Below are 12,582 nucleotides of genomic sequence, written 5' to 3' on the forward strand. Positions count from 1 at the left end.
TAGAATTAAAGAGTTATATTTATATTAAAGTTTGTAATCGTGTGGATTTATTCACTATTAGAGACTCAGAGCACTTCTGAGTGTGTTTTCCCACCTGATCCGAGTCTAGTGTGACGCGGAGCCCCAGCTTGGCCATGCCGTCCTCCTTGAGAAGTTTCAGATGAGGACAAAGCGCCACGCAGAAGGCTCTTGCTACGTTCTCCGTCAGCCGGCTGTGATCCGCCGGGTCCCCGTTAGGCTGGTCCTCACTCTGGAGGAAAAACACCTGCATGACACACATATGGAGTGAGAAAGGAAACACTGTGATGATGAAACCTTCCCAGTGGAATGTGAATAGAGAAAGAGCTGAAACGCACCTCGGTCCAGCGGATCACTTTCCCGTTGGCTTTGAAATCCGACCCGTGGAAGATCTTTACACTCGTTATAGACTCCATTGATTTTCCATCGATCGGACTGATCACCCTGCAAACACCCCCAGCTGATCACTGATCAGTCTTTTATTACAGAACTTACTAAAGAACACATCTGAATTTGTATCCTTTAATAGTCACATTACAATAAAACGTGAGAAACATCTCAACTGTGTGATGAAAAGAAAAGTTACAGCTTTACCTCAGAGACTTCTTCCATCAACCTTTATCAAATAAACATCTCCCGACATACAGAAACCATAACGTATCACAGACCGAATCAACACCTTCTGATGGAGTTTCCTCACCCCTTGTTGAAGTTCAGGTCGTCCTCTGTCCACTGGATGTGAACGCTCTCCTGTGTCTCCTCCTGATCTGCTTTCCCGCACACGATGGTGAAATCCTTCATCTCTCTCAGAGCCTGGCGCAGGGTCTCCATCGTCTCCGCCATGATCTGCACCATCACGCCGTCTGGTGGAGAAACGCTCAGATTACTGACACCTAGCAACCGCCATCTTCATCATCATTCATCTAGGTGACATCTCAGATAGTTCTATATTCGTCATAAGTGGGTGTGTCCTGCTTTTAATTTCCTCCTGGTTGCTATGGTTACACAGCAGGCTATCTCCACCAATCTGGTGAAGCTAGAGGTGAAAGTGTGTGTGTGTGTGTGTGTGTGTGTGTGTGTGTGTGTGTGTGTGTGTGTGTTAGGAGGCTCCAGAGATGGACATGCTGACCCAGATCTCCTCCAAAGACCTCCTACCTTCAACAATACTGGTTTTGGCCAGAAACCCAGACGAGGCCTTCAGAGCGCCACTGAAGACGAAGAAACTGGCTCCTGTTACTGTAGCAAACGGAGAACAGGAGAGAGTTGGAAGAAGATGAAGGTCACAGATGAAGTGATATATATTTGACATCATGCTCCACCTTTGCGAGGTTGGTGATGGATGCTGATGGCCTGCGTCTGATAGTTCCCATCGTCGTTCTGCACACACACCAGGTGCGAGTCGGCCCGCTCGTTAAAACACGCCCCCATCGCCAACACATGCTCGTTAGACTTGTTCATGGCCTTCATAAGCTAAAAACACACACACACACACACACACACACACACACACACACACACACACACACACACACAGAGAGAGAGAAGAATAAATAAAGTGCCCTCTACTCAATTCTATGCAAATGTAACACCTTAATATTGCTAATAAATGTGTGGTTTTGCTAGAAAATCAATCAATCAATCAATCAATCAATCAATATCTCCATGCTGTTGAGAGAGGGTTAGGTTTAGGGTTAGGTTCAGGGTTTAGGGATAGGTTTAGGGATGGGTTTGGGGTTAGGGATAGGTTCAGGGTTTAGGGTTAGAAATAGGTTCAGGGTTTAGGGATAGGTTTAGGGATGGGTTTAGGGTTAGGTTCAGGGTTTAGGGATAGGTTAAGGGATGGGTTTAGAGTTAGGGATAGGTTCAGGGTTTAGGGTTAGAAATAGGTTCAGGGTTTAGGGATAGGTTCAGGGTTTAGGGTTAGGAATGGGTTCAGGGTTTAGGGTTAGGGTTTAGGGTTAGAAATAGGTTCAGGGTTTAGGGATAGGTTCAGGGTTTAGGGTTAGGAATGGGTTCAGGGTTTAGGGTTAGGGTTTAGGGTTAGGAATGGGTTCAGGGTTTAGGGTTAGGGTCAGGGTTTTGGGTTAGGAATGGGTTCAGGGTTTAGGGTTAGGGTCAGGGTTTAGGGTTAGGGTCAGGGTTTAGGGTTAGGGATGGATTCAAGGTTTAGGGTTGGGGTCAGGGTTTAAGGTTAGGAATGGGTTTAGGGTTAGGAATTGGTTTAGGGTTAGGGATAGGTTCAGGGTTTAAGGGTAGGAATGGGTTTAGGGATAGGTTCAGGGTTTAGGGTTAGGTTCAGGGTTAGGAATGGGTTCAGGGTTTAGAGTTAGGGTCAGGGTTTAGGGTTAGGAATGGGTTCAGGGTTTAGGGTCAGGGTTTACGGTTAGTGATGGGTTCAAGGTTTAGGATTAGGTTCAGGGTTAGGAATGGGTTCAGGGTTTAGAGTTAGGGCCAGGGTTTAGGGTTAGGGTCAGGGTTTAGGGTTAGGAATGGGTTCAGGGTTTAAGGGTAGGAATGGGTTTAGGGATAGGTTCAGGGTTTAGGGTTAGGTTCAGGGTTAGGAATGGGTTCAGGGTTTAGGGTTAGGAATGGGTTCAGGGTTTAGGGTTAGGGTCAGGGTTTACGGTTAGGGATGGGTTCAAGGTTTAGGGTTAGGTTCAGGGTTAGGAATGGGTTCAGGGTTTAGAGTTAGAGTTAGGGTCAGGGTTTAGGGTCAGGGTTTAGGGTTAGGGATGGGTTTAAGGTTTAGGGTTAGGTTCAGGGTTTAAGGTTAGGAATGGGTTTAGGGTTAGGGATAGGTTCAGGGTTTAGGTTCAGGGTTTAAGGTTAGAAATAGGTTTAGGGTAAGGTTCAGGGTTAGGAATGGGTTTAGGGTTAGGGATAGGTTCAGGGTTTAGGGTTAGGTTCAGGGTTTAGGGTTAGGTTCCGGGTTAGGTTCAGGGTTTAAGGTTAGGAATGGGTTTAGGGTAAGGTTCAGGGTTTAGGGTTAGGAATGGGTTTAGGGTTAGGGATAGGTTTTAGGGTTTAGGGTTAGGTTCAGGGTTTAGGGTTACCTCGTTATAGCGGTTGCTGGGGATTTTAATGGAGGTTTTTCTCACTTCCATGTCCACCACCAGACCCCTGACCACCGGCAAGGTGTACTGATAATTCCTAAAGTCCTGCAAACACACACACGTAAAACACAACTAACACACCTGACGCATTTATTACACACAAAAAAAAAAACCGTACAAAATTCGTCCTCACCGCCAAAAGGTTGATGATGGTGTGACCGGTTTCTCCAAAAAGAGGCTTTCGGAAGCGAACGCTGAACAGAGGACAGGGATAAACTGTAACACACACACACACACACACACGAAAGTGAAGTAAGTAAATAAACAGATAGGCAGATACACTGTATGGTCAAACGTTTGTGGACACCTGCCCATAAGATTGGAATGTGCTTTCTAAACTTCCTATTCCACATTTAGTCTCCATTCTCTTTTATAATGAGCTCCACTCTTCTGGGAAGATGTTCCATCAGATTTAGTGGAAATTAATTCAGCTACAAGGGTGTTATTAAAGTCAGGTACTGATGTAAGTGAGAAGGTGAGGAGGTCTGGGGTACAGTCAGTTCACTTTCATTGATGTTTAGTAGGGTTGGAGATCTACATCAAGAGATCTTTCAAACACTTCCATCCAAACACTTTTGGGCCATATACAACATGTACACGGCAAGAGCGTCCTCATTAAATACTATAAAACACATTTAATACACTGGTATACAGAATTAACATATTTTGTGACATCAATTATGCTCATGTTTAGCCCCACCCCCTTAAGAGTGCCTCAGCAAGAATGCGATAGCAAGAATGCGATAGCAAATATGACCTAAAAATATGAATATACAGGATTCGTGTGTAATACGGCAGAATCGTTCTGAAATCATTACAGCGGTACTCGGCTCCGAGGCGCAGCATCAGGCGGATGGGAAACACTTTGGCCCACGGCGTCTCCCACTTCTGCACCAAGATCCCGAACAGGAAGGGCGCGTTGGGCAGCAGGAGGTCCTGGAGAGACTGGAAGGTCGGGGTGATGTAGAGGAACCCACCATGTTCCTTACTGCCCAGGAAACTCTGCGTGAAGAACGAGTGGCTCAGGTGGCTCAACACGTTTCCTGTATAATAAATAAGGGGGTTAAAACCCTTTACATTTCCAGCATCTCACAAAAGTAAGTGAACAGTAAATCTGTACCGTCTACAAGCTGCACTGTTATTTTCTATATTATTGTCCCCTTCAGAAGATACTAGAATGGACGCGTCACATTCAGAGGGAAACATCCGTTCTCTCTGTTCTCCTCCCCCATCTTTGTCATGAAACATTACCCTCTCTCCTTCCAAATGTTCGGTGTATAATTATTGGCGCCCTGCTGAGAACAGCAGGGAGATCGTGTTCGGGAAATGTAATTCCGTTTAATTCCATCTTTCTGCTGTTTTCTCCTTTTTCTACACAATCTCCTGTCTCACGCGTCGCCCCGTCACTCATGGCTTTTTTTTATTTTATTATTATTTATTTACCTGCGAGAGCTTCCTGATAAAGCTGCACAAAATGGTTGAAGATGTCTTTCGGGATGTTCTTCTCATCAGGGAGGCACTGCAGCAGCACCACCACCTCGGCCTGGCCCACGGCGTGCATGCCCTTCGACATCACGTACCAGCACTTCCTGTTTACGTCTGTATGGTCACATTGGGGGTGGGTAAGGGGGGGTTTAAACACACGTCAGAGCAGTTTCATAAGATTTACACGACTTTACAGCTTAATTATTTAAATCATGGATTTATGTGAAATTTCACTACTGAGCTTTCAGCCTGCATCAATGAGGACATGAATAAAGGTGTGAGATCCATCATCAGATATCATCAGAATTTACCCACCAATTACTGGGTCAAATCGGTCAATAACCGATTAATTAACTGATGATATAAAATGAATACTGAATAAAAACAAACAACAACAAATAAACTAAAATATTACTGAACTTTATTACAAAAAAACCAGTACTGAATCATGAAAATGTACTGAAGGAAATAAACACGGATAAATTCATTAATAAATATTATATAATTCATTAATTATACATCATAAACTATATAGCGCTCCCCGTGCAGCGGACCAGAAGCCGGGGAAAAAAACCTCTGTGTCGATTTTTTGCGGATCGAATATCAGTGCTGACTGCAAGAGCGATTAATCACTTGACCTTTAACCAGAATACAGTACAAATAATGTGTGTTTGTAAGATATATATATATATATATATATAAAATATTATAATATTCAAAACATTTATTTATTTGTATCAACTTTGGAGAAACAAAAACCGAAATGAGTAAATATAAATAAAGAGTAGTATTAAATAAATAAATAAATAAATAAATAAATAAATAAATAAATAAATAAATAAATATAGCACAATAAATGGTGGTCGATAAAACGTACATTTTTTTATTGGTGAATTTTTTTTTTTATTTATTAACCATTTCTTAGAAATTCAAAATACGAGTTATTTTATTAAAATAATTAGTTTGTGCTTACAGTTGACGAGCTTCACCATGGCTAGAAGGTTAGCGTTCAGCACGAACACCAGCGGCTCAGGACCTCCTTCCTCCAGCTGCTGAAGGAGCAGGACCTCTGATGGCTTCTCCTCCACCGCGTAATCTACAGAGAACAATTCAGAGACCATGCTGCATTAACACACACACACACACACACACACACACACACACACACACACACACACACACACACACACACACACACACACACACACACACACACACAGCAGAGACTGCATGATGTAGAGGGGTTTCATGACATCACACTGAAATGGGAATAATGTGCATTATGTTGACTGCTGAAGTCTTACAGTAATTATAGTGTCTACAGAGTCACAACACTACTGTGTGAGAACATTAACACACACACACACACACACACACACACACACACACACACACACACACACACACATTCAGTACAGAATCAGAAAACTATGTATATGCGGTTATCTATATATCTGTGCTTCTATCCATCATTTATCCTCCACTCACTAAAACTTTTATCTGTACATTCACCCAAATTTCTACATGTTCATACCATCTACATTCATTCTCCTATCTACACATCCATCCATCCATCCATCCATCCATCTATCCATCATCTTCTGACTATTGTTGTATGTACTATGTATTTATTCCTACATTGTTTCTCAGGTCTGAGTGAGGAATGGAATGTGTGTGTGTGGTGATGATGTTTATGAAAATGGTGATTATGATGATGCTGATGTTTCATTTAATGGAGTTGGTGTTGATGAAGGTGGTAATAAAGTTTATATAAGACATTGATGATGATGATGATGATGTGTTGGTGAGAGTGGTGGTGGTGATGATGTTTTTGAGGTTGAAGAGGTTTGTGAGGTTTTAGAAGATGATGATGATGTGTTGGTGAGAGTGGTGGTGGAGATGATGTTTTTGAAGTTGATGAGGTTTGAAAGGTTTTAGATGATGATGATGATGATGATGTGTTGGTGAGAGTGGTGGTGGAGATGATGTTTTTGAGGTTGATGAGGTTTGAAAGGGTTTAGAAGATGATGATGATGTGTTGGTGAGAGTGGTGGTGGAGATGATGTTTTTGAGGTTGATGAGGTTTAAAAGTTTTTTGAAGATGATGATGATGATGATGATGTGTTGGTGAGAGTGGTGGTGGAGATGATGTTTTTGAGGTTGATGAGGTTTAAAAGTTTTTTGAAGATGATGATGATGATGATGATGATGATGATGTGTTGGTGAGAGTGGTGGTGGAGATGATGTTTTTGAGGTTGATGAGGTTTGTGAGGTTTTAGAAGATGATGATGATGATGATGTGTTGGTGAGAGTGGTGGTGGAGATGATGTTTTTGAGGTTGATAAGGTTTGAAAGGTTTTAGAAGATGATGATGATGATGATGATGATGATGGTGTTGGTGAGAGTGGTGGTGGTGATGTTTTTGAGGTTGATGAGGTTTGAAAGGTTTTAGAAGATGATGATGATGATGATGATGATGTGTTGGTGAGAGTGGTGGTGGTGGTGATGTTTTTGAGGTTGATGAGGTTTGTGAGGTTTTAGAAGATGATGATGATGATGATGATGATGTGTTGGTGAGAGTGGTGGTGGAGATGATGTTTTTGAGGTTGATGAGGTTTGAAAGGTTTTAGATGATGATGATGATGATGTGTTGGTGAGAGTGGTGGTGGAGATGATGTTTTTGAAGCTGATGAGGTTTGAAAGGTTTTAGAAGATGAAGATGATGATGATGTGTTGGTGAGAGTGGTGGTGGAGATGATGTTTTTGAGGTTGATGAGGTTTGAAAGGTTTTAGAAGATGATGATGATGATGATGATGTGTTGGTGAGAGTGGTGGTGGAGATGATGTTTTTGAGGTTGATGAGGTTTGAAAGGTTTTAGATGATGATGATGATGATGTGTTGGTGAGAGTGGTGGTGGAGATGATGTTTTTGAGGTTGATGAGGTTTGAAAGGTTTTAGATGATGATGATGATGATGTGTTGGTGAGAGTGGTGGTGGAGATGATGTTTTTGAGGTTGATGAGGTTTGAAAGGTTTTAGATGATGATGATGTGTTGGTGAGAGTGGTGGTGGTGATGATGTTTTTGAGGTTGATGAGTTTTGAGAGGTTTTAGAAGATGATGATGATGATGGTGTTTATGTGCAAATGCAGGTGAAAGGTGAAAGGTGAAGATGAGCAAAGCACCTGCGATGTGGCCTCCCGTACCTCCTTTAACTCCGGTGGAGATGAGGATGGGAGGAAGTCCGTCCTCTGGGATCAGACAGACCGAGCTTCCCACCGGAGCTCCAGGAGTGTGAGCCGCCTACGGTGTGTGAGAAGGAACAAAATGACCCACAATCAATCACACATAGATACACACTTCAGGACCATAACAGAGGAGAACATCCCCCAGACCAGCTCAGAATAAAGCTTCTTCTCACCTCGTGAGCTCTGGTTGTGGATTTGTTGGAGACTTGGGACACAGCTGGAGGTTGGGTGGGGTTTGGGTTCAGGTCCGGAGCAGGTCCTTTAGAAGAGTCTGTTGTTTCTCCGTTGGGTAAAATACCATCAGCAAACCAAACTCTCCTCTGCTCACGAGACAGAGAACCTACAAGGTCCCAAACATCCAACATCAGGAAGTGTTTTTATTGGCAGTTAAATGTATTTTGAACGAGTGATGAGATGATACCCTCAGCTCCTGGCTGTTTGAGGACTCCGACAGGCACCATGACGGTTGGAGGTGGAGAGCTGAGGGCGCCGGACGCCTGGGCCTGCTGGAGAGGGGGGATGGTGGAGCAGTATTCCGACGGGTTGTTGGGGTTCGGACTCTGACTGGAGCTGCTCCCTGGATTCTCACACGCCTGAGCTGGAAAACGGGAAAAAAAAGACAGAAAATTCAGGAAGGTTCAGCAGGAATGAAGAGATCCTGGACTGGTTCTCACACCAGGAACTGTACTGAATACAACGGAGATGTTTACTGTAAACACAAAGAAAAGAAAAAAACAGCTTTACATGTTCTCTTTTTTAGCTGAAAGACCTGCTTGAACACAGTTCTGTCCCAAGTGCAATTCCAATCTCTGCTGCTTGTTTTCTCCACGGTCTGATCAGACACTTCCGATCTCCAACAATACGACAATGATCGTGAGTAAACTGGGGATACTGGGGTTTAAGTGGTAAACTGAACAATTTTATCCTGCATACTGGGTAAACTGGGTATAATAAGTAAGCTGTATGGAACAAGTAAACTGGGTATACTGGAGATAGTGGGTGTACTGGGGGACAATAAATAAACATAGTAAATTGGACATACTGGGGATACTGGATAAAGTGGGGGTTAATGGGATAAACTGGGTTTATTAAGCATGCTGGGTATAACGAGTAAACAAGATATCAATTAGTTATACTGAATAAACTGGGTATACTGGGAATAAGAGGTTTTAACTGGCATAATGAGTAAACTGGATAAACTGGGTTGATTAAACATAAACTGAAGAAGCTGTGTAATCTGGGTGTACTAGGCATACTGGGTAAACTGGGTATATTTATGGTGTAATTAAACATTAATTTTCTTTTCATTAATTTATGTAAAACAATCAAGAGTTGAATTTACCTACAAATACATTATTTATGTAGATCAGATCCACACGGTGGCGTGTTTTGGAGCTCAAGCGGCACCGAATCAAATGGATCTCCGTTCGCATTAGAAACTGAACCGAATCAGTTTTCGTATCTGTTTACTTCTGCATCACATGAACACGTCCATCATGAATATTTTCTCACTTTCTCACCATTAGTTAAAGTGTGATGACACGTCACACAGACACGTGCCTCCTTCCTGTCCATGTACACCAGCCTGCACTTCAGACTGCAGCACGCAGCACAGAAAACCTGCACGCACACACGCACACACACACACACACACACACACACACACACACACACACACACACACACACTTTCAAATCACTGGGGTCTGTTTAAGACTCTCACAATTCATTTTATTTGTTGAACACAGATCAGGTTCACAGCAGCCATCTTGAATCTCACTACTCAGAAGGAGTGAGGAGGAGCAGTGCTCTATTCAGACTGGATTAGTTTTAGATTTTCCACGCTGTACATCTCATCATATCTCCCTACACCTCAAACCTCATCCCATCACACCACACCTCAGCCTGTTCCATTTTCACTTCTCCCACTTCTCCCTGCGTTTGTGTCGTCGCCGGCGGCGGCTTGTTTACCGCCAGGGGAAATTACGGCGTGTTTCTTCCTGAGCTATTTTAAAACGCGGCGTCAGCAGGACCTTCATCCTCCAAGCCCATGTGCAAGTTCTTAAATCTTTAACATCCTGTAATGCAGCGTTCAGAGTGACGCATTCCGGGGAAAAAAAACTAATCTCTCGGTTCCGATGCGCCTCAACTATCATTTTTAACATACGCTATGTTTTAATCGCCGTGTTTACTCGAGTCACCGGCGTGTGAAGATTCCACATAAACAAACAACGAATTTACATAAATCACACCGTATAAAGACCTGCTCAGTGAGTACCCCATCAGAGACCTGTTCTGGTGGGCGTGGCTTAATATTCTAATGATCATACCACACTCATTGACATTATTCATGGGTTATTTGCTGGTCTTGCTTTCGATTTCACTCGGCATTGTTACACGCAAGAACTGTAAGAAAAACATGCAGACATTGAGAAGGAACTCATTAACAAGCAATTAGTGGCAGAAGCTCCACAAGAAAGATGTAGTGCAGAACTTCTCAGGCTTAGAACTACCAGGGTCTGATCTATTTGTAAGAACGTACCTTGCCACAGGCCCGACAGTGGTGTCTTCTCTTCGTGAAGGTGAATTTGACTTCGCACTTCATGCAGATGGGTGCCTGTGAATCCGGCACCCATACAGGAGCCACTTCGCCAAGTGAGTTGAACGGCTTCCTCGTGAGGCCTCCTTGCTGACCAGCCTGGAGATCGTTATCAGGGTTCTCCGAGGGGACGTTCACGCCGAAGGAACCGTCTCCGTTCTCGCCGTTGACTCGCGTGGCTCTAGATTCCACAGCACCGCAAGACGACTCGAGTTCACCTGCCCTACACTGAGCCTCCAAGTTTTTGTTCCTGCCAGTGGAACCAAGTTCATTTCGGACTTGTCCTGAGAAAGATCGAGGAATCTGTAGCTTCAGGTGGACGGGCTGTTTGGGCCGTGCACCACCGTAGGGAACGCTCACCAGTTGCAGCCGACCGTTGTTGAGTTTGGAGCTCGTCTCTGAGCATCGGTTAGGCTCGCAGCATTCCTGTTTGCTCTCCTCCATCTCCTTCTCCTCAGTTATCGAGTCTTCCTTTAAAAGCGCAGGAGTAGGATGGACCTGCAGATCTCTACTGCTTTCTTCACCCGGTCCACCGGGATGAGATCTTTCGTTCCGTGGCGATTCGACGACCAGATCCTGAGTCGTCATTTCTTTCTTGTTTGAAACCATTTTTTCCTGCTCAAAGCTTTCTGTCCTGAGAAGAGTACCATTCGGAACGGTACCGGAAGTATGACACTCTGGGTCGACTACAAGTTCCTGAGTACCACCACCAGGTTCCTGTGGAACATTCTCTCCTTTCTCAGAAACGCCCCTGCTTGAAACAGCAACATAAAAATCCACTCCGCTAGTTTCCTTGATGCCCTCAAACTCCATTGCAACCAACAAAGCGCCATTGTTCAACTCGGGGTCTCCCTGTCCAAGACCCTTCTCAGGATTTGAAAAACTGGCATCATTTAAACAGGTGATGTCCTGCTCAGGAACATCATTCTCCTGCTGCCTTTGTCTAGAGTCCAGGACGCTGGGCAGATCAATGGGAGTAGGATCTCGATCATCTCTCAGTTGAGGAACCTCACTGACCCCATTACATCCTAACTCTGGTGGACACCCGTTCTCCGTTACCGCCCTGGTGGCAGGAGGAGAATCCAGCGCTTGGCCGTCAGCGCTGACCAGCTTGCCGATGTTGGGCTGGAGCAAAGGAGGGCTGTGGATATCCGCCAGCCTTTCTTCACTCCACGTTTCAGGTTCCTGCTTCCCTTCAGGCGTGGTCACTTCCACCACGGAGGAGCTGCAGGAACTTAAAGGTTGGAGTAGAGGTTTGAAGTTGAGGGGGCCGTCTCGTGGATCAGAATGAGTCAAGGCGGGGTTCAGGGACAACAGGTGAGCCGGTGGAGCGAGAATCTGCGTCCACTTGGCACCGGTAAGCGCCGGGGTATCAGTTTCATCTACGAGTCACACCGAGAAAAGAGCAAACGTGTTAGAGGAACTGCTTCTGAAGGAGAACGAAAGAAATGGGAGGTAAATTTGGAAACAAGGTCAGAACAGAAAGGGGTGATTAAATCCTTGATGTGAGATCCGTTTCTCGAAGAGTTTTTCCTTTCTAACGTAAAGAAACTCACAGGTTTGAGAGTCACCTGATTATACCTGCATGACAGTGTTTCTAAAATAATTTATTCAGAACTCTACACAAAGTGAACGTGAGCTGCCTCCATAATCAAAAAGTGAATATTCACCGGGGTAATGTACATGTACTCTACTCTATGACATCAATAAAAAAAAAAAAAGAAAGTCAAAGTCCTTTGGGTAATGTTCATTCCTGATTAATTGACCTGATTTAGCATGCTAGCCTGCGTGTCCCAGCATCAGCAGGCTGCTCCGTGCTCAGAATATTCCACTTATTTTTAAATGATAATGAATAAGACAAAAGAAATGCTGATTAGAGGTCGAACGATTCAGCGGTTTTGCCGATTAATCTGCACCGATAGATTTTCCATTGCATTATACAGTTACGAGAGCGCCCTCTAGAGGCGAAAAACTGTTTATATAACGTGTTTTTTATTCCTTTAAAATTTAACTTTTTTATTTTGTTTTTTACAAATAAATAGTTTTTCAGCTTTGAAGGAGAGACAGAGAAAGAACTGTGTGTGTGTGTGTGTGTGTGTGTGTGTGTGAGAGAGAGCGAGA

General features: G+C 43.9%; 1 protein-coding gene across 1 annotated transcript; it reads right to left on the reverse strand.

Moving 5' to 3' along the window:
* Positions 1 to 19: 19 nt before the first annotated feature.
* zfyve9a (zinc finger, FYVE domain containing 9a) lies at positions 20 to 11,886 on the reverse strand (the record flags this gene model as incomplete). Its single annotated transcript, XM_083570869.1, has 15 exons — positions 10,405 to 11,886; positions 9,384 to 9,483; positions 8,285 to 8,461; positions 8,037 to 8,203; positions 7,822 to 7,918; positions 5,590 to 5,712; positions 4,575 to 4,730; positions 3,950 to 4,174; positions 3,265 to 3,347; positions 3,072 to 3,176; positions 1,338 to 1,488; positions 1,174 to 1,254; positions 719 to 881; positions 357 to 462; positions 20 to 265 (listed from the first exon to the last, which is right to left on the reverse strand). Exons 1-15 carry the CDS (start codon positions 11,272 to 11,274, stop codon positions 20 to 22), a joined length of 2,850 nt encoding a protein of 949 aa, XP_083426995.1. The 5' UTR covers positions 11,275 to 11,886.
* Between the last annotated feature and the right edge of the window lie 696 nt (positions 11,887 to 12,582).

This window comes from Silurus aristotelis, assembly GCF_946808225.1.
Source record: "Silurus aristotelis genome assembly, contig: scaffold_249, whole genome shotgun sequence".
Lineage (NCBI taxonomy): Eukaryota > Metazoa > Chordata > Actinopteri > Siluriformes > Siluridae > Silurus > Silurus aristotelis.